General features: G+C 37.9%; 1 protein-coding gene across 15 annotated transcripts in view; it reads left to right on the top strand.

Moving 5' to 3' along the window:
• Positions 1 to 23,630, top strand: part of CalpA (calpain A) — an 84,505-nt gene that overhangs the window by 19,055 nt on the left and 41,820 nt on the right. For 6 of the 15 annotated variants that reach the window (XM_028171819.2, XM_089738081.1, XM_089738079.1 and 3 more), the window contains exons 1-2: positions 12,226 to 12,388; positions 14,929 to 15,189. In XM_028171819.2, the coding sequence (XP_028027620.2) occupies positions 14,998 to 15,189 (192 nt within the window). In that variant the 5' untranslated portion in view covers positions 12,226 to 12,388; positions 14,929 to 14,997. Of the gene's footprint in view, positions 1 to 794; positions 1,163 to 12,214; positions 12,411 to 14,928; positions 15,190 to 23,630 lie in introns of those variants that run through there. The other 9 variants (XM_089738077.1, XM_028171816.2, XM_089738075.1 and 6 more) reach the window with 4 other exon arrangements.

Below are 23,630 nucleotides of genomic sequence, written 5' to 3'. Positions count from 1 at the left end.
AAATTTGAATTATAAAAAGAATAAGTTTATTTCAGACTAGTATTAGTTATGTACATTAAAAAAAAACTCATTTGAACGCTATTGCGTATAGTCTGTTATTTTTGTCTGACGTCTTTTGCTGCACCAGTATTTTTTTTTATTTTTTCTTGTATATATCGTCTTCTCGCATTAAAACTGTATAATCTCAAAACTTACTAATTTTACAGATGAGTGTTTTAAAGGTTTGACGTGTGATATTTTTAATATTAATCATATTTGCAACATTTATTTTTTATTTTTTACCAATTACATTATCTGTTTTTTCAAGTAAGAGAAAAATTCCGTCTTAATTTTGTTAATAGTAGTCGTAAAATAGGAAAACTAAAAAAAAAAAAAAAACTAAACTACGCTCTTTTGACAGTATTTACGAGAAAAATACTGGTGATACCAAATGATTCCCGCATATTAACTCAATTTCGAATATTTTTGGAAATTGTAAACTTTTAATGCGAAAAGACGATATGTTTTTTTTTTTATTGCCCTTGTAGTCAGACGAGCATACGGCCCACCTGATGGCGAGTGGTTACCGTCGCCCATGGACTTCACCAATGCCAGGGGCATAGCCAAGCCGCTGCCTACCGAAAATGTATAATATATATTATCATTTTAATAATTAACTTTATTATAATACTTTCTTATGCCCTGCTCAGATGACAACGCAACGTTGAAAAATAACGTTCTCGCAATACACCGGTCGCTGACCTACCTAAACTTGTAAAAATCAAAACATCTGATTTACGAAATCTCCGTTACAGATAATTCAGCATTCGACGCTCAAACGCGTTTAAGTGCGGACGTGCTACAGCGAGAAATAGTTTTGTGAAAGTGCTCTGACGAAATGTTTAATTATTATCCGAAAAATTTCAAGGCCAACGGCTGGGGTTGGCACAGAACCGCGAACGCGGCCGCGGCTGTCAAAGGGTTTTTGAATAAGGAACGCGGCGAAGGGAGCTCCGAGCCGCTGATAGGCAACGGGAGCTTGTATCCCAAACTGCCAAGCGAAGATGATGCTTCGTTTAGTGGTGTCAAGTTGTATCCCGCTCTGCCGGCTGAGGAATATGAGAGCGGGGCTGTTGAGGAGGTGGTGGAAGAGGCTTGTGCCGCAGTGAACGTCCATGCTATGGTGAGTTTTTTTTTGTTAATAAACTTAATAAACAGTTGCGAGTCTTTAATTTGATACCGGTGGTAGGACCTCTTGTGAGTCTGTGCGGGTAGGTACCGCCGCCCTACCTATTTCTGCCGTGGAGCAGTAATGCGTTTCGGCTTGAAGGGTGGGGTAGTCGTTGTAACTATACTGTAGAACTTAGAACTTATATCTCAAGGTGGGTATCGCATTTACGTTGTAGATGTCTATGGGCTCCAGTAACCACTTAGTATTACGTGGGCTGTGAGCTCGTCCACCCATTTAGGCAATGAAAAAAAATGTGCTCTTTATCTGTGTTGAAATTTAAAGCCGTAAATAACACTCGGTTGTTTGACAGTTCCGCTAAAATCAGACTGTTGTTGAAGTCGTCGTGGCCTAAAAGATAAGACGTCCGGTGCATTCGTATCTAGCGATGCACCGGTGTTCGAATCCCGCAGGCGGGTACGAATTTTTTTAATGAAATACGTACTTTACAAATGTTCTCGATTGACTTCCACGGTGAAGGAATAATATCGTGTAATAAAAATCAAGCCCGCAAAATTATAATTTGCGTAATTACTGGTAACAGCGCCCCTAGCGGCAAACGTGGGAAAACGTTCCAACTGCATACAAATTTGAGTTAACTTTTACGCTATCGAGAACGTTAAAACACTCGCACTAAGCACACAGGTCGACTGTGAACTCGTCTACCAGTGTAAGCAAAAAGAAAAGAAACTCATTTTTCTCCCGCCCATTGGCGTTAACATAAGATCGCATATCATTCTGACAGATGGTAACTGATGGTATAAAAATTACTACTTCCGAGCGTGGGGACAAACATCGTACATAAGATTTCCACCCCTAGGAGGCGCACAGGGTTTGTGTGTCGTGACCGTATTTTTCCTATTCTTCCTAATCGGGAGCCTAAAGGGTTATTCCAGCAGTGCACGAACCAGTAGGTGAGGGCTCAACCTGAGAGAGTTTGCTAACACTGGCCCTAGCAAGAGCAGTGCTTCCCTGAATCTAAAACCGGCTCAGAATCGCGACCCACTGAGAAGATCCGCCGAGAAACTCAGTGGGTGGAAGGTCCGTAGATGTCGGAATCGCCACAGTTACAATTTGTTTTTCGACTTTTTGAATAATTGTCGTAGTTTTCCTCGTTCGGAGTTTCATATATATATAAAAAGTAACTCAAAACCCCACTTTTTAAATAACCGTCACAATGATTTGTTATTTCACGGATCGCTATAATAAAGCTTGTGTCATTCTCTCAAGTGACTCAAAACGTAATTAAACTATAAATGAATCACACAATGACGTAGACATTTCAACTTCATTTAATTCAAATTCATTTCTAAATTTAATTTCGCTAGTAACGTAATTACAGGTGGATATATATTTTTTATTGCTTAGATGGGTGGACGAGCTCGCAGCCCACCTGGTGTTAAGTGGTTACTGGAGCCCATAGACATCTACAACGTAAATACGCCATCCGCCTTGAGATATAAGTTCTAAGGTCTCAAGTATAGTTACAACGGCTGCCCCACCCTTCAAGCCGAAACGCATTACTGCTTCACGGCAGAAATAGGCAGGGTGGTGGTACCTACCCGCGCGGACTCACAAGAGGTCCTATCACCAGTAAGAATTAAGATATTTTTCTGGGACTGTCGAAGATCGATAATCAAGAGGCCCCGATAATAAATTTCACCATGATTACTAACCATAATATCTTGTAGCTACCGCCGTTCTGCCCACTACTGCCAATGTCATTTTTAGTTCGATTATAACTTAAATCCCACGGCTCAAGGTCGATCGCGACGTGATTAATGTCTATAGATTCTGATAACCATAAGCAGATGACCGCGAAAGTGTTCGCCCGTCTACGCAATAAATAAATAAAAGATTTGTTATTTCGTATGGGAGTGTGTAACGTATATGTATAAGTAGTTTGGAGTGGATTCTGGATTGTCTATAATAGGGATTCCGAAAGGGGACGAAACCGACCACTTATGTTTGTTATCAATGTTAAAAAACAAGGAATAGGTAGGAAATAGGATACCAAAAGATAATTTGGCTATCGAGGTATAAGGGTCATATAAGGGATCATTTTGGAAAAGGGGTCTCTTTTCGTAAATAGTTTGAGAATCTCTGGTCTATAAATCTCTTATTAATCATTGAACCATTGAATACTTTCAAGGAGAGCTCTCGAATATATTGTCAAGAATTGTCTGCATTGAATACGGATGCAGAAATACCATTCTGCACTGAATTTAATAAAAAGGTTGCGAACAAAAACCAGTTTTCCACGAATATAATTAAGACTTAGGTCTCGTGTAGCCCAGACACAACCTATTGAGGTTCACGTGGGATTTTCTCGGTGGGTCGAGATTCCGTTCAGGTTAAAGAAACACTGCTCTTGCTAGAAGCTGAGCTGAGCTCGCCCATCCGTGAACATGAAGCCAGTACAGCCCATCGAGGCTACTGGTTGTTACTCCTTTATCGTATCACTCTTGTCAGAGCGGTCGTAGTCGTCATTTAGTATAATTGCTGTGGGCCGATGTTATTCGCCTCACGAGCGAGCCACATTTCCTTCTTCAAACGAGGCTTGTGGAGTGTATTAAGCGGTAGGCAGCGGCTTGGCTCTGCCCCTCTCTTCATTGCTGAAGTCCATGGGCGACGGTAACCACTCACCCTCAGGTGGGCCGTACGCTCGTCTGCCTACAAGGGCAATAAGAGCAATCGCCACTCCTCCCTGGCTGTTAGGTACGGCTAAAAAATAGAACTAGTTGTCGCAAGTCGGTGGTTGCATTGACATAGTGATGGGCTACCTTACGAGTAAGACCAGATGCACAGTGAATCAGTTGACCCGTCTAAGCATTAAGATAATGTATTCATCGAAATGAACAGAGAGAAACATCAGTGTTGTTATTTATATAATCGTTACGCGTAATTCCGTTACAATAAACAGAGACACATGAAAATGTCACTGAAATTATATTACCGCTCGTTTCCTGTACATTCTGGAAGCAGTTTGCAAATGTAAGACTTCATCGCTATGTCAGCTCATCATATGCTTACGTTTATTAACACGCTTTTAAGCTTGGTATTTATGTTTGTTTGCCCTTATGGCTTTGCCTTTTTTTTATTGCCCTTGTAGGCAGACGAGCATCGGCCCACCTGATGGTGAATGGTTACCGTCGCCCATGGACTACAGCAATGACAGGGGCAGAGCCAAGCCGCTATCTACCGATGAGTACTCTCCACAAGCCTAGTTTGAAGAAGAACAAGTCATAGCGCTCGGAGAACAAAGTAGAAGGGAGCTCATTCTAAAACTGGATGGTAAATGGCAAAAATGGTCTCTGGAAACGCACTGTGGATGAACGCAGTGGCTCCAGGTAGTATGGATGAACTCTACTCCGGTGGCGGACGGTGCGATAGTAAAAACGAGATAGTGGAATCATCTCAAACAATTCCTCAGAGCACTCCCCAAATTGCCTATTACTGTTACTGTTTATCGCGTTAATGTTAGAATAAATTTTATTAATTTCGATCCAATATTATTATATTTTAAATTTAAAATAACTTTATAAATTAATTTATGAAAATTAATCTGAACCCATTTTCAAAGGAGACCCATGTCTTTAATTGTTTTTTCGTCTGAAGTTTTGGCATTTTGTAAACATCGCCGCCCTAGACTCGAAACTCACTGGCCTTGGCGTAAATCCATCGCTGTTTATTTGTATGTAACTGAATGTCATTTTTAACGATTTGAAGAACTGTTGTATAAAAATTGTTTTGAATTTGAATTTGCATTGAAGTCGTCGTGGCCTAAAAGGTAAGACGTCCGGTGCATTCGTATGTAGCGATGCATCGATGTTCGAATCCCGCAGGCGGGTACCAATTTTTCTAATGAAATACGTACTTAACAAATCTCGATTGACTTCCACGGTGAAGGAATAACATCTATACTAATATTATAAAGAGGAAAGATTTGTTTGTTTGTTTGTTTCGAATAGGCTCCGAAACTACTGGACCGATTTGAAAAATTCTTTTTCCATTAGAAGCCGACATTGTCCCTGATGAACATAGGCTACTTTTTTAAATTTTTTCTTTATTTTATTTTTTTGGTTTCATGTGGGTTTTAATGTTTCCGAAGCGAAGCGAGGGCGGGTCACTAGTCGTGTAATAAAAATCAAACCGGCAAAATTATAAATTGCATAATTACTGGTGGTAGGACCTCTTGTGAGTCCCCACGGGTAGGTACTACCACCCCGCCTATTTTTTGCCGTTTAATGCGTTTCAGTTTGAAGGCCGGGACAGCCATTATACTGTTAAAAGTGAGACCCTAGAATTTATGTCTCAAGGTTGTCCACTTAAGAACAGGTGGGCCGTGAGCTCGTCCACCCATCCAAACAATAGAAAAATAAAGAATTAAATCATTCGTAGTTTTACGTGTAAAATAACTCGTTTTTGTACATTCCGAAAATCATCATGTAGAATCTAAATGTGTTTGTACGGTGAACAAAGAATTATTGCTTCCAAGATCTAAATGTGACTCAACACGTCCCCCCATCTTCGTATAAAAAAAATCTAAAAATACCTTCAAGCACGTGTAGATTTGTTTCTCTTTTTTCCATTTTATTGCCAACTTCTTAGAGCACATTTTGGCATTTATGGTCAGACAGCTACTAGACGATGTCCTTAGCATGGCTAATGTCCTTGAGGCAACCACTCACCATCAGCTAACTGGCCTGTAATTTTCGTCAGCTTTCGAAGGAAGAAAACGAAGTTTTTGTCAGACCAAAATAATTTAAAACCTAATGTTTGTATGAGTTTTAACTGTTCTTTTTTTTTGGTCTCCGAATACTTTATTTAATGAATGAAATAGATTAGAGAGATTTATTCCCAACGTGAATTCTTTCTGGCCTGTGGGGTCCACCGTGGTAAAAATCGTAGCTGTTATCACTCTTTTCGAAGAAAAACCTTCCCCACCGGTTTAAGAGACGATAGTCATGCATTTACAACTATTTTATTTATTTCATGTTATCAAACCTAATTCATCTCTACCATAATCTATTGTCTCGTGATCAAGTTCCACACAAAATAGATTTTCTCCGGTTCTCCACTTCGTCGTGGGAGTGACCAACAGAATATTAACGAGGTAGCAAAGATGAGGGAGCCCTCTAGTAGGCAGCCGTTTTTCTTTTATTTTTGCTTCGATGGGTGGACGAGCTCACAACCTACCCGGTATTAAGTGGTTACTGGAGCCCATCTACGACGGTAATGTGTCACCCACCTTGAGATATAAGTTCTAAGGTCTCAAGTATAGTTACAACAGCTGCCCTACCCTTCAAACCGAAACGCATTACAGCTTCACGGCAGAAATAGGAAGGGTGGTGGTACCTACCCGCGCGGACTCACAAGAGGTCCTGTGACCAGTAAAACCTCCAGTCCTAACCAATAAAGTTTACCTTTGACCATGGCATTGCGGGCACGAAAATTGGCAACTAATGGCCAAAGAATTTGTTTTTTACAAACTTTTGATTTATACAAACCTTTGATTTGAAAATAATATAAAGAGCCGATCCCCCACCATTAAACCAGTTAAATGCCTGTCTTAGAATAAGGCAACACTTCTCGAGTAACCCCTAAATGCAGAAATGGACGCTTTTCGATTGTGTATTTAAATTTAAAAGTGCCTTTTGTCTTGAACCTTTAGTATACAACCTGATTAATTTTAACCGCGTACATTTCTCAATTGTCGCCATTTCGCAATTTCAATTTAAGGTCGAGGCTGATTGACCGGTTCCTTTATCTACCAGTAACTCGAGTTGCTGGTCAGTGCGGAAGCCTTGTCCTCGTTCGTTTATTTTTTGGCTTAGGATCGAAACAAATGTACAATAATTCTGCTGTATACGGATTTGAAACCTCTAGTAATACGTAGAGTCTTTGGTCCTCGCTGTGTTTTGTAATGAATGATATATGAGAAGTGCTCTAAGGAATTGTTGAAAACAAGATGAAGCGATCACCTTGAAGTCGTCGTGGCCTAACGGATTAGACGTCCGGTGCATTCGTCTTGAGCGATTCACCGGTGTTCGAATCTCAGGCGGGTACCAATTGAAATACGTACTCAACAAATGTTCACGATTGACTTCCACGGTGAAGGAATAACATCTATACTAATATTATAAAGAGGAAAGATTTGTTTGTTTGTTTGTTTCGAATAGGCTCCGAAACTACTAGACCGATTTGAAAAATTATTTTTCCATTAGAAGCCGACATTGTCCCTGATGAACATAGGCTACTTTTTTTAAATTTTATTTTATTTTATTTTTTTGGTTTCATGTGTGTTTTAATGTTTCCGAAGCGAAGCGAGGGCGGGTCGCTAGTCGTGTAATAAAAATTAAACCCGCAAAATTATAATTTGCGTAATTACTGGTGGTAGAACCTCTTATGAGTCCGCGCCGGTAGGTACCACCACCCTGCCTATTTCTGCCGTGAAGCGGTAATGCGTTTCGGTTTGAAGGGCGGGGCAGCCGTTGTAACTATACTTGAAACTACGTTGTAGATGTCTATGGACTCCAATTACCACTTAACACCAGGTGGGCTGTAAGCTCGTCCACCCATCTAAGCAATAAAAAAAAGCACCAAAGCTCAGTTCGTTCATATCATCTGGCAGCGCTTCATTCACAATTGATATCCAGAGATCTCTACTATCACGTGCCATCTGGCTCTGGAATGAATTTCCCTCAACAATGGGTAATATTTTTCGGTTGACCTTTTAGAAGAACCCAAGATGCTACGTCCAGCGGATTTGTCACAGACATACTAAATTGCTCATATGATTATATTAGATATTAAGAAAATAAATCAATCCGCCCAACTTCGCTCCTTGCGTTCCCGCCAAAAAAAAGTCCCACAAATAAATATAAATATTATATAGATAAGCGTGTTTAGTTATAGACTAAAAATTTTGTTTTGCCATGTTTTTTCATATGTCAATGACATTATTTTTTGTCTGTCTCTAATCAATCACTGTCAACTCAGTACACTAACACTAGGCTACATATGTTTATTTTGGTTCGTATTACATAACATTATGTGTGTACTTATATAGAGAATACAAATGATAATTAGTGACATACTGTCAGTAGCGGTGTGCTTAGTGCGAGTTTTTTAACGTGCTCGATCGCGTATAAGTTAACTCAAATTTGTATGGAGTTCGAACAACGCCCGTAGCGACAAACGAAGAGAAGCTGTTCCAACTATACAAATGTAAGTTAGCTTTTTTTTATTGCCCTTATAGGCAGACGAGCATACGGCCCACCTGATGGTTAGTGGTTACCGTCGCTCGTGAACATCAGCAATGCCAGGGGCAGAGCCAAGCCGCAGCCTACCGCTTAATACTCTCCACAAGCCTCGTTTGAAGAAGGACATGTCATAGCGACGGGAAACACCTCATTCCCTAGCCGCATGGTACGTGGCAAAAAATGATCTCTGGAAACGCACTGTCGATGAACGATCAGCTTTTACGCGATCGAGAATTTAAAAACTCGCACTAGGCACTCAGATACGCTGTGTTGTTTAATGGATTCGCAGAGGCAGTAAATCAAATTACATGTTCAGTATCGATCATCCACTCAAGAGCACGTTTACCCCAACGGTTATCCGATGTCCGGTTAATCGGTTGAGTGGAGACCGCGAATTGGCAAACGTAGTGCGAGTTTTTAACGTTCTCTGCATACAAATGTGAGTTAAGTTTTACGCTATACAGAACGTTAAAAAACTCGCACCAGACACACAGGACGCCCTCAGTCTCGATGAAGTAACGATCTATGCAGGGTGGCCGGAGGGACTTCGGTTCCCTCTGTATTTTGTACCCTATGTTCAATGGGGAATGCTCTGACGAATTGTTTGAGATGATCCCCGCATCTCCTTTTTATCATCGCACCTCCCGCCATCGGAGCAAAGCTCGTCCATATTATCTGGAACCGCTGCGTTCATCGACAGTGCGATTCCAGAGGTCTTTTTTACCACGTACCATCCGGCTATGGAATGAACTCCCCTCCACGGTGTTTCCCGAGCGCTATGACATGTCCTTCTTCGAAAGAGGCTCGTGGAGAGTATTAAACGGTAGGCAGCGGCTTGGCTCTGCCCCTGGCATTGCTGACGTCCATGAGCGACGGTAACCGCTCACCATTAGGTGGGCCGTATGCTCGTCGCCTACAAGGGCAATAAAAAAAAGGAGCTGGATGAGAGAAGCCGAGAATCGTGCTCAATGGCGTGCAATTGCAGAGTCCTATGTCTATCAGTGAACTGCTATTGGCTGACGATGTGATGTGATTAATCATCCATTCTGATATACATTTATTTGCGAGTCGAAACAAAGCGCACAGACCGACATGATTTTTTTTAAAGTGATCGCATTTGATCAATAGAGTAACATGAACTACCTGTTGATCCAAAAGCTCGTCTTGTTCCCATGGTAAATTACGCTAACAGTTTCCGTTGACCACGCAGGCGAAGCTTCAGATAACAGCTAGTAGAATATAATATATGATTACTTCTCTTACGATGCATGCACAAAATCTTATCTATTATCAGAAGATAAGGCACCCCCTTTCACCATTAGCAGTCTTCCTTTATTCCATATTATGTAGGATCGGCGCAGCATGTCTCCTTATTTTTTTATTGCCCTTTTGGACAGACGAGGATACGGCCTACCGTAGAGGAACCGTATTACATAGATACACATATTACAATAAATAAAAATGTATATTAATTTAATACTTAAGTTAAATACAAACATTTGCTGAGCTCTCAATTTGAGTGCAAAACGAAAAGTGATTACCAATTTTCTAATTTTTTTTTAATTTTTATAATTAAAATAAATCTATTCAAAACTCATCCATACTTTTCATTGCAGTTTCATTGTGTGCCTTAGAAACGAGACGCATTGCATAATATAATGTGATAAATAACAAACTGGATATGAACGTAATGGATATGAACGGTTGAATGTCTTAAGACAGATTACTGTACTAAAAAAAAAAAATATACACTAGTGTTACCACTTCAGGCTGTTATTAGCTTGACAATTATGAATAGCGCTTACAGATGACACGTTCCAATGCTTTATTCGGAGGCAGATGATTTTCACGCGCGAATTCATTCGCCTATAGAATTTACTCGGACTACGGTAGAGACCTGAGCTTCAATGAAAATTAAAAAAAACTGTTCATTATTAACTTATCGTCAATCAACAGAGTTCAGTACGAGTTACGAAGCCGGCCTCTCTTAAAATAGAACGGGTGATAACCAGATGCGGAGATGGTTGAATTCACTCACTACATCGCAACGTGTAACTCAAACCTAATAGTAAATAATGACGCGTCGAGGAAAACTCTCCCCGAGAATGAGTTTGAGTAGTGGTGGGTCACAATTCTTTTTTTATTTTTTTATTGCATAGATGGGTAGACGAACAAATTTTCTTGGTCTCAACTACCTGTCCGGACATGGCTGAAATAGCCCCTTAGACTACTAGGTTCGGAAGAAAAAACTTCAGTCGGTATTGCTAAAAATTCGCCCCTAATATCAGGCCGGAGGGCCGACTCATCGTAATCTGTCAGATGAGCTATAATACTTTTTCTTTCTACCTATGCTCACAGCCTTGATAGGCTATATCAGCGTTACCGGACGAGTAGGTGAGCTCGCGGGGCTCAAACCTGGCGAAGTTGCTAACACTGACCGTAGCAAGAGCAGTGCTTCGCAGAATCTACCACCGGATCGGAAACGCGACCCACTGAGAAGATCCGACGAGAAACTCAGTGGGCTGTGTCTGTGGGTTAGTTTACCCGCCGACCCCTCCGTCGCAAGCGACGGGTTCGACGAGAACGATGACCGGTGCTTGAAGTACCTAAAAGCACCATAAAATACCAATTTAATAGCCTGATCGTACGAATTATCCGAAACCTATACAGTGAACTAGTTACCTTTGCCGCGTCAGTCACCGGTTGAGTAATAGCCTTGTGCCCATAAAAATCAAACCTGTATAATTTGTAAATGTGCGTAATTACTGCTCGTAGGGCGTATTTATAAGCCACATTACCGAAGATATCCCGTTAAAATGTTTGTAATCCCCAATAGTAAGCAACACTAATAAGAGTTCAACCTCATGTCTCAAGGTTGGTGACGGCATTAATTCAAATTTAACCGGCACCATTTAACAGAAAATGAGCAGTGAGCACGTGATCTATGTAAAAAAATGGTCAGCAAAAGCAAAAGCATGATTCGTAGATAAATTACTACAACCTTTGTAATCAGAGAAGAGAGTATAAATATTAATTCTCTTTACGTATTTTCGAGTCTGGCGCTAGGTAATACTAAACAAGTCGATTATTCATTCTTTATGTTAATACATACCGTGTGAACTTCTCGTGAACTTGCTCTCGGTAATTTTATTGCCGTCCGAAAACGGAAATGGCCAAACTTCAAGGTGAACGTATAGAGTGCATTAAATATATCTGAAAATAGCTCGTAGCACTCATTTATACATAAAACCAAAATGCTCAAAGTACTAATTTATAATTTTACCAATAACTAAACTAAATACACAATATTAGAAAAATCTAAGCAGGAAATTAAAATTTCGTGTCTTTATTTAATTGCTTCATTGAAATATCAACTATCCTTATTAATATAAAATATAGCGACCCGCCCTCGCTTCGCTTCGGAAACATTAAAACACACATGAAACCAAAAAAAAAAAAAAAATGCCTGTGTTCATCAGGGACAATGGCAGTCGGCTTCTAATGGAAAAAGAATTTTTCAAATCGGTCCAGTAGTTTCGGAGCCTATTCGAAACAAACAAACAAACAAATCTTTCCTCTTTATAATATTAGTATAGAAGACTTTCAATAGCACGTTATCATGCAATTGATTAAACCTAACAATAGTAACATAATGTTTTTATAAAACCTGCGAATAGGAAATCAATGGTAGGTTTAACTGACAAACCGATGTAGCTGACGTCATACGCACCAACGCTGGCAATAATCTTGTAGAACAACCGACCGCGTTTAATAAACCACTGCGCCGCTCAGCAGATCTTGACAACTACGGAGCTCTCGAATGAGTCGGTTGTATCACTGTCAGTTGAAAGGCCTGTGTTTTTGGGTACGGTCTTACTATTGTTAAAACTTAAATTTTCACGTAATTTAATATATTGTGAGTGGAAATTATACTTGAAGTGCGTTGCGGTGTTCTTTTTTATGCTGTGTTTCTTAATGTTTTTCCTCTAAAAAGTTTTCATTACATGTAAATGAAGTGAATTGTCGAATTTAGTGTCCAGCTACTCCCTAGTTTAACATGCCAATGAGGATGACCTCATCTGCTTGGATCAGCAAGAACTCATTTTTAGTCAATAATAACATTCAAATGAAATTATCGTGGTAAATCCACAGTGTCTAGAAAATTCTTTGCAAATTCAATAGAAAACCAGTTTTAAAATTGACCTACTTGTTTTGAAATGTCGTGTCAAATTACTATGATTGTAGAGTAGGTACATATCTTTGCATTTTTTTAATTAAATGTTTAATCAAAATTAAAATCAAACTATCATTTCCTGTTTATTTAATTATTATTTTTCATTATAAAAGCTTTGTGGAATTTACAGGAAAATAAAGCTTCTCAAATAAATCTTAACCAATTAAATTACACATAGTAGATTTCAATAAAAAACTATAGCGGAATAATTAAGTACATACAAATATTTCTTATGTAATAAAACAGGAAATACTTGCATGCTCTCTCTAAAGTAATTATTTGTTATATTTGCTATAAATTTTTGAATTTTATTTTAGATAATTCATTCGACTTTAATGTAAATAAAATATAATTGTAATTACCACTCATAACTATATAAGTCTACCTCATGCATAACTGGTGATTAAAATTAATTAATTGCTAATAAGCTGTTATATTTATTTATCTGTACAATTATGTTATTTGTATTGTTGATAAAGTATTATGTGTTATGAGCTCAAGCAGATGGGAACCAGCATCTTATGTCCTTAGTCATGTGTTGGACTTTAAAAGGTGGAACCTTTGTTGTACAATCAATCAAACTGTTCTCGTCTCAAGGTAAATGGAGCATTGGCATCATGTCCTTTGAACTTCAATAACCAATTAGCACCAAGTGAATATTTGCATATTTATACCAGTAAAAAAATATAGTAATGCTGTTTAATTTAAATTAGCTTGAATTATACATGTAATACAATAATGAGCAGTGCAATGCACTTAATGAAAACTTTTTGCTTAGAAATAATAAATTTCAAATTATTATGATTCATGCTCATCTTCTATAAATCAGTCAAAGCAAAAAGTTAAATACATTTAATGTTTGCTTAACTTATTAAATTTATTACAATGATTCATTTTGTTGAGATGACAGGCAGACGACAGAAATTTGACAGGCTGGCAGACAGGCAACTTTCTTTGGTTTAATATGGGCAGACATGTTGGTCCAATTGGTGGTTGTCAGAGCTCATTCCCATCACAGCCTTAGTGTGCTGAACTACCTGCATAAAATGGAGGCAGGCAGCGACTTGGCTCTGCCCCTGGCATTGCTGAAGTCCATGGGCGACGGTAACCACTCACCATCAGATGGGCCGTATGCTCGTCTGCATACAAGGGCAATATTTTTTTTTTTTTTAAATGGAGGGTTCTCTACAGATGAAAATATTCAAACACTTGTATGGTAGTAGTATGTATGGTGGTAGTATTTTATGAATACTAGCCCAGACACTCTAGGAATTTAGCCAATCACAGAACAGCTCTGCCATTCAAAGTAAAATATTATGCAAACATGCAATACAAAGTAAAAAAAATAAAAAGGTACAAATAATAGTTCTAATTAGCGCACCTAAACATGATGTCATTACAAAATGTGTACAGTGGTGTGGCCTCTAAGCATACCCAATTCATTAGTATCATAATCATATATCTGGCTGTGTGTGTATGTTCTTGTATCTTTTTTTTTAATGTGTATTTGTATGTGCTTTTAATATCGTTGAATATCAAAAATATATTCACAGAACTTGGTTACTTTGCTAATTGATTTGTGGCAGTAGCTACCATAGAACACAAGATATTTGACAGATACCTGAATATCGCTAACAACATTTTCAAGATAAGATTGCATGTATACAAGTTCCGAACAATATACGGTCTACTGTATACCTTTGGTTTACCGAGCAATTACACTAGCTTGATGGAAGATCTTTCCCTTGTTGTTATCCGCAAAGATTGAAATGTGTCTTTGAATTTGGTTGGTTTGCTTATTTTTTTCAATATTGCAAATTTTAAAAAAATGTGCCTTTAACAGATAACTTCCCTGTTTTTATGTTAGGTGATGGGATCATGCTGGTACACTTAGATTTAAATTTACTAAATTAAAATTTTAATTGCATAAATTGCAAAAAATCTTTTTAACAGCTGGACACTCATAAAAAAAATTATCAAAAGACACTTGTCAAAAAAATATATTTAAACGTACCTAACTATGTTTGATGAAATTCTAAAAGAAAATCTATTATTTTTCACTAAGTTCAATATTTTTAGCAGTCTAATTCACTAAATTATACTAAGTAGATGTATAAAAAAAATGCGTTAAAAAATAATCATGAAAAACAGCACAAAAATAAGCCGTACGTACATAAGAAAAAATTAAAAACCATGTATTAATTTATATTATTTTGCTTTAGTTAATCCAAGATGTCTTAGCGAACAATAAAAGAACTTAGTGAGTAGTAGTGAAAGTGCGCGAGCTTGCTATGGCAGGCCAAAATGGCGGTGGGAATTTTGGCGCCCTTATACAGGGCGCGGGAAAACAGTTGCTTAATCAAGGAGGCCAGGCCCTACTGAATTATGGTGCTCAAGCCCTCGGGAACATCATTAATGAGGTGTTCCAGAAGAAAGAGGTTGAACAAAAAAGGTTTCTGCCCAGTATCAAGAATTATAAAGTGGTGAGTATCATCGCTTAAACTCGCTACGGAAATAATAATAAATCTTTCTTAAACCATACATTTTGTTGGTATTATATCTATGTAAGTAACTTAAACATTGCACATTAATATCTGACTCTTAATTTGAGAGATTATTTTTAAAATCCAGTAACTCCACGTTTTTTTTTTTGGGAGATTTGAAATTGTAACTTGAACTAAAGCTCTCTTGTCGATACCCTATTACCGAATTTATTTTATTCCCTACTCGGTTGTAAGTTCACGGCTCATCGAGTATTCAACTTGCGATATAAGTTCTAATTGTCAGTTATGTAATACAACGCCTGCCCCACCCTACGAATCGGAACGAATTAATAACATAATTACAGAAATATACAGGGTTGTGCAGTCTATCAAAACGCACTTCCGCCAGTAATAAATATTACTAGTCGCAGCAGTCCAAATTCGACTATAATTAATTGAAATTATATGTTTATTCTTCTATTATCATAGATTTCGCCAAGGCTACACTATAGATAATTAATACTAAAATTAAACAATAATAACCTATTCTCAATTTGACCACAAATTATTTGCAATAACAAAAGTTTGACAATAAATAAAGAGTGTAATAAACAATAATGTGTATGTGTCAAATAGATCGTAGTGTGTATAATGTTTTTTTTATTGATTTAATGTATTATTAATGCATAATTTTAAAAAAATATTAGCATCCTGCACTCCTTCTCTATATTCTGTATAAGTGTGGGAAATTTCATACTCCTCCGTCCGCGCAATTTTCGTAAAAAGGGATACAAAGTTTTAGCTTCACGTATATAGATAGTACAATTTATGTAAGGATCTCTAAGCGTGATGTTTCGAAGGGCTGTCCGGAAATGATTTGAGACGAGAACAAATCGATGTGTCAAATTGGTTTGTAGTTTTGTATGTCACCCAGATTTGTGACCTACATTTAGGTCTTCTCAAACACAAACGCATTTTGTATCTAACTGACTAATTAGTATAAAATGTTTTATTAATTATGAACAACCTTATTATTTTTCTAAAGCATTCGTCATGAATGGTTCAGTTGATTTAAAAGTGTCGTCTTTTGCTTTTTATTGTTATGTGTAAATTTCATTCAAAAACTTTTTTACGTATTATGGTATGTAAATATATTTTTTCTTAATTGATTTAAAAAAGAAGGATGATTGGTTTTGTGTTTGGATACCATGTTTACTTCCAAAACTAGAGTTGAATACCTCTAAAAGAAATGCGATTTGTTTACTAATCGATAAAAAAAAATGTATCAAAAATTAATATCGAAATTTTATACTCATTAAATTTACAAATCAAAGAATCATTCCATTATATCGAATTTAATTTTTTTTAGCGTACTGGTTGGTATACATTACGCGTTTTTTTTTTCTTTCTGAACATAGTTTATTGCCAATGGCTTTAATTTCTATGAAAACACAGGCTATCCTGGTCTATGGAGCACCGTAGCTCATATTATAAGTTCATATAATCTCTTCTCTCTTCGAAGCTCACGGTAAAATCATTTTCGTATTTCGAAAAGTCTAAATCGATTAGCTTGGAGAAAAAAAGTGTAATATAGTATTTACTATTTAAAAAAGGTTTCTAATTTTAGAACCCTTTTTTTTTTTATTCCTGCCCCAGATTGTCTATTATAATGCACGACATTAACCACATGAAAGTTACGTTTTAGATTGAAATAAAATCGAAAACAGAGTTGCACGCAAAATAAAAATTTGGTGGACAAATTTTCGAAAAAAAAAAAAAAGTTTTTTTCTTAAGAAGCCTTTTTGAGCAACTCCGTAATTAATTTAAATCGCGATTAAGCGGGCTTAAGGTGCATGACCTGACTTTAAATTCGCAAATTCGTTAGTGGGTGGTGATCTTCCATTAGAATATTTCCACCCACTCAGGGTATCGCACCGCATCGGACTCTTTGTGTAGTCATCAATAATTGTCATTTGAATCACCAAATTTTCCTTTGAAAATGTTCAAAATGGTGCTGCTGTACTTATCATGGAAATTCATTTTTAAAACTTGAGATTGGTGACGCTTATTGCACTAAAATATAATGTTAATCAGACGTTTTCTAATCGCCTGTCCAGATAATGCTGTCCGGATATTAAGTTACTAGTGCCACCTCATTACCAATTCGCAGGAGTAACATCCTAATCTCCTTACTGGCTTCGGTATACAACGGCTTATAAATCAGTCAATCAATCATATTAGTACAATATACTGGATATATTGGATCCTCTAGGTGGTGAATGCCTAGCAAATCGCGATAAAATAATAGTTCACATATCACGCGCAATGTAATACGAATAAAAATACGCTGTAGCGCAGGATCCTTTTTTTTTTTTCGTACCTAAGCTGATAGCCTTAGAGGCTATTTCAGCGTAACCCTAACGTTTGTAGGTGAGCTCACGGGGCTCAAACCTGATGACGTTGCTAACACGAACCCTAGCAAGAGCCGTGATTCGCAGAATCTACCACCGGATCGGAAACGCGACCCACTGAGAAGATCCGGCGAGAAACTCAGTGGGCTGTGTCTGAGAGGCGCAGGATCATCTCTACGGAATTCGTTTCACTATAGCTTGCGGTTTTGCAAATGATACCTAAACTAGACGAGAGAATATTTGCCCGTAGCTTAATGATATTATTTTTTATGAGTGGTTTACTGGTTGTCCGGAAGCCTTTCCAGTTTCACAACGATAGGGCTCAGCCAGAAGGGGCGGGATTTGCTAACAGCTACCCGAGCGCCTCCAAGGAGATTATCAAGCTATGCGAATTTAGTAGACTCCTGTTTTGAATACGTTTAATACCCCTTTATCCTAGTATACATTGCCCGTCCACACCTCAAGTTGGGTTTGTTCGGGCGTTTTTTTTTTTGACAAAACTAGAGTAAGCACTAACCAAAGATAGACGAGGTATTCAGAGAACTGATCTCAGATAATTGAGCCACAAGAATAAAAATAACATAGTTACACATAAGAATGGAATAACATCCTTCCATACCGTCTTGATACCGATGACATCAGCCACGGAAAGATGTAATTATTTACAAGAGCATTAATTTATTTGTTAATGACAAACTCATTCACTTGACGACGCCCTGGTACTACGTGCCACTAACCTAATATTTTAGTTGATGAATAATATTGTTTAGATATCGAATAATTGGGTATATACCTAATTGGAAAAATTGTGACGACACCATCATTATGACAAGTGTCCGTGTAGTTTGAGAACCAAGTTCCTATAGCTAAAAGACAATCAAATATGTCCTTCAGTACTAAAACTGTATCTTCTGTATGTTCGAATTGGTAGTAAGGGCAAGACCATTGAAAATAAATAGCAAAACATTTCGACGTCGCCCACAACACGCCATTACGGATGCTCCCGATCCATTAACGGTGCTTTTAGGTACCACAAGCACCCGATGATGCGCGGAGAAGACAGCTTCGAGGGTAATTCTGCCCTGGGTTCTGGTTACCCCGTACTATTAAACCCAAGTTTCTGGGCTGTGATTCCAATCCGATCCATAGTAGTTTTAGCAATGTAGGTACTGCTCTTACTAGGGCAGAGGTTAGCCAGTTCTCTCAGGTTGAGCTCCGCGAGTTCTTTTTTTTTTATCCCTTAGATGGTTGGACGAGCTCACAGCCCACCTGGTGTTAAGTGGTCACTAGAGCCCATAGACATCTACAACGTAAATGCGCCACCCACCTCGAGTTAAGTTCTAAGGTCTCAAGTATAGTTACAACGGTTGCCCCACCCTTCAAACCGAAACGCGTTACTGCTTCACGGCAGAAATAGGCAGGGTGGTGGTACCTACCCGTGCGGACTCCCAAGAGGTCCTACCACCAGAGTTTGCCTGCAAATCACTGAAGCCAGAATAGCCACTCGTGGCTACTGGCAGATGTGTCAGCAAAGAAGTCGTAATATCATCAGATCGACTGAGCTATTTTACGCTCCGGAAAAAAAAGATTAACTCGTAAAACATTCTGAATTCGTGAGAACCTAAGAAATTCCTATACGGACGAGCCACATTTATCTAATCTACTTCCCAAATGACCTCGGATTAAATGTTATTGTTCAATTTATCTCGTACAACGTTGTCGTCGCCATCCGCGCATGTCATAATGCACCAACTGTGCATTTATCTCTTGTTTTGCACTGAAGATTCAAGATGCTTCGTAAAATAACGCAAGATGTGTTGACTCTAGTTAAATTCTTAAAATACTTAAATTAGGGATTTACAATACAATCTATATATTAATACGTGAAGCAAAATCTTTGTATCCCTTTTTACGAAAATTGCGCAGACGGAGGAGTATGAAATTTTCCACACTTATAGAGTATATAGAGAAGAAGTGCACAATGCTAATATTTTTTTAAATAATGCATAAAAGATGCATTAAATCAATAAAGAAAACATTACACACACTACATACCATGTATTTGACGCACACACGCATGCATACTATTTATTGTCAAGGTTTTGTTCTTGACGTCTGTTGTCAAATTGAGAATAGATTAAATATTGTTTGTCTTTGTTAATATTTTTTATAGTGTAGCCTTGGCGAAATTTGTTATTATAGAAGTATAAAATACAATCATAATAGCGTACAAACTTACAATTCCAATTAATTATAGTCGAATTTCGACTACTGCGGGACCTCTAGTTTTAATAATTCACAATAAAGTCGTAGAAGACGTTTACCTCCCAATATTTTTTTGGGCCGGAATTCGAACCTACTGCAAAGTTCCCGCGCCCAAGGGGGTGCGTGAGATAATACGTGGGACTCGGTAGCCGACGATGCTTATTAACCTGGACATGTGTCGCAGATACGCTATCACAAAAACTTCAAGCATTTCACATTCAAATCGTTACAGCACAACACATTGTCTATAGATTAAACAAAGTACATAATCAATCAGCGGATGCCACAAGACAAACGATTACTAATCGGTCTATTTATTGTATACTAGCGGCCCGCCCTCGCTTTGCTTCGGAAACATTAAATTTTGTTATTGATAGCTGAGTCCCGCGATGTTACCCGCGGTTATTGTCGTACCGCGAGTGATGCTGCGGGGCAAAGCTAGTCTTAAAAAAGTAGCCTAAGCTATTCCTTATATCATCAGCTACCTATCAGTGAAAGTCTCGTCAAAATCGGTCCAGCCGTTCTAGAGATTAGCCGGAACAAACAGACAAAAATTGTAAAAAAAATTATTTTGGTGTATGTACCGTATTCATATGCATGTAGCAAAAAGCGGTTATTTCAATATTGCAAACAGATACTCCAATTTTATTTATATGTATAGATTACATCAAGGTATTCAAATCACTGAAGTAAGAAAGTGAAGTAAAGATAAATGCTAAAATATTAGATGTCACTATACTTACGTCCTACGTATTTTTATACCTAAGTCCATTCAACGCATTTTGCACTTAGACTTGTCCATAGGTCGGGGAGATCCAAGTCAATCCTTGTCCGGTAATCGTTCTCGTCGAACCTGTAACTTGCGACGAAGGGCTCGGCGAATAAATTAACCCCACAGACACAGCCCACTGAGTTTCTCGCTGGATCTTCTCAGTGGGTCGCGTTTCCGATCCGGTGATAGATTCTGCGAAGCACGGCTCTTGCTAGGGTTAGTGTTAGCAATGACTTCAGATTTGAGCCCCGTGAGCTCACCTACTAGTTCGGTGAATCTAGAATAACCCCTCGAGCTTACTAGAATAGGTAGGAAAAAAATCAATCCCTGATGTCTATGAACTGTGGTGATCAATTCATAGTGTCGACAATACTGAAGTTTTTTTTTTTTTATCTTACCATTCGTCATTGTTACGACGTGCTTACGAATTTTCGTGTCGATTCAGTCATCGGTCGCCAGATTCTCTTAATTCCGTTCATTCGTACGTGTGAGCGTTCGAAGCGCGCGCAATCTTCGCTCGTACCAAATTCTTCAGAAAACTGAACAACGTGAATTCCTCGGTGCGAAAGCGTGAGTTTGTTTAACAGAATAACAACACAAGGTTTGGCAGTGCGTCAAATTTAATAATTTAACTGGCGGGGCCGTTCTTGCAAAATGACAATAAACTCTCGCCTCATAGTGATACACGAAAATTTAGATATCTATTTTATATACTTACTAGCTGACCCGGCAGACTTCGTAGTGCCTAAATCGATAAATAAAAGACCTAAACGTTTGTATAAATTAAACTTAAAACAAACAAAAGGAATCCATCCGGAAAATTGTTATTTTTATTTGATTCCGAGCATTTTCATATTTATCACCCTTTTAAACCTTCTCTGGACTTCCACAAATAATTCAAGACCAAAATTAGCCAAATCGGTCCAGCCGTTCTCGAGTTTTAGCGAGACTAACGAACAGCAATTCATTTTTATATATATAGATAATGATATGGAATGTTCTAAAATTATTGAACAATAATAAAATACTATTATAAATTGTGTTCTCTGTAAAATATTAAGAAAACAACATTTCAAGCCTTTATTTTCCATCTCATTTAGAGTTCGATTATCTTTAAATAATCATTTTCATTATTGTTTTTAAACGCAATTTATTCTGAAAATACAAGCCGACCTTATGCATGAAGTAAATTAAAAACGTTTGGAAATCGTCGTGGTATAACATTGATTGATAAAATTGATGAAATACGTACTTAGCTCATGTTCATGAATTACTTTGACGATGTAGGAATAACATCGCGCATTAAAAATCAAACCCGCATATAATATAATTTGCGTAATTAATAGTGGTAGGGCGTCTTGTGAGTCCGCACGGGTAGGTACCACCACCCCGCCTATTTCTGTTCTACTATTAAAAACAGACCTTAGAACTCGTGCTTCGAGGAAGGTGGCGACCGTGGTGATATTAAAGTTTAATACAAAAATGCATTTAAATAAAAATCTTACGTTACGGACGTTTTTTCCCTGTTAGGGTACCCCTCCGCATCGTCCCATAAGGAATTTCGTTCCAATAAATACCTTGTCGCTATATTATTTGAAAACCCGCTAAATTGCAAGCTCAATCTTGATGATGAAACCGTATGTGTGAAACTGTTTGCGGCTACAGAAACTAGATAACTTTTCCAAGAATTACATACAAACAAACGGTTTTAAGAATTATACATTCTTTCTTAATTGGAAGACGTGGGCAGAGTTTGTTGAATCACTAAATTGATTCGCTCCTGGATTATCTCGGAACTGTTTTTCTGTCGTGATAAATGAATCTAATAGTATTTTTTTTAATAGCCCCCCCTAGGCGGGTAACCCCTAACGAGTAGGTAAAGTTTTTTTTAATTCTTTAGTAGGGTGGACGAGCTCACAGCCCACCTGGTGTTAAGCGGTTACTGGAGCCCATAGACATCTAGAACGTAAATGCGCCACCCACCTTGAGATGTAAGTTCTAAAGTCTCAAGTATAGTTACAACAGCTTCAAACCGAAACGCATTACTGCTTCACGACAGAAATAGGCAGGGCGGTGGTACGTACCCGCGCGGATTCACAAGAGGTCCTACCACCAGTAAACAATGTATAAAATTAAATTGCAAGACTACGTAAAACGTGCCTAAACATTTGTTCTGTACTCGCAATTACCTACGAATTGTTACAGTTTTGTTATTTGAAGAACGCATGTTACAAATATAAGAACCCATTAAAATAAATTTAACAAATATTATATGCACTCTAAAAATATACTGTCGATACAAAACTGTGCCAATTGTACGACGGAATATTTACGAATTTCTCGCGGCATGGTTTGTTTGATGTTTTGTGTGATCGAAGCTGGGAATCGAACCCACGACCCTCGACCCAACGGTCAGGGCTCCTAACCACTGAGCCACCGAGTCAGTCAATGTTATTGTTCATAGAATAATCAAATTCCAAAACAATCAAATCGAGACGTAAAAGGCTTTTTGGTTTAAACGAAATTTTTGCAACATTACAGGTGAGTCATTTAAAGTTTTAAATTTGGAAAAAAAAATATATGAGTAGCTGACCCGGCAGACTTCGTAGTGCCTCAATCGATAAATAGAAGACCTAAACTTTTGTCTATACTCTATACTAATATTATAAAAAGGAAAGATTTGTTTGTTTGTTTGTTTCGAATAGGCTCCGAAACTACTGGACCGATTTGAAAAATTCTTTTTCCATTAGAAGCCGACATTGTCCCTGATGAACATAGACTACTTTTTTTTATTTTTTTTTTATTTTTTTTTTGGTTTCATGTGTGTTTTAATGTTTCCGAAGCGAAGCGAGGGCGGGTCGCTAGTATAAAATAAACTTAAAACAAACAAAAAAAATCCGTCCGCGGGGGACACATCAAAGGAAAAACAAAATTGTTATTTCTATTTAATTCCGAACATTTTCATATTTATCTACCTTTTAAACTTTCTCTGG

This window comes from Bombyx mandarina, chromosome 24 (assembly GCF_030267445.1).
Source record: "Bombyx mandarina strain Sakado chromosome 24, ASM3026744v2".
Classification (NCBI taxonomy): domain Eukaryota; kingdom Metazoa; phylum Arthropoda; class Insecta; order Lepidoptera; family Bombycidae; genus Bombyx; species Bombyx mandarina.
Note: the sequence above shows the minus strand (reverse complement) of the source record. Positions and strands in the feature narration are given on the sequence as shown.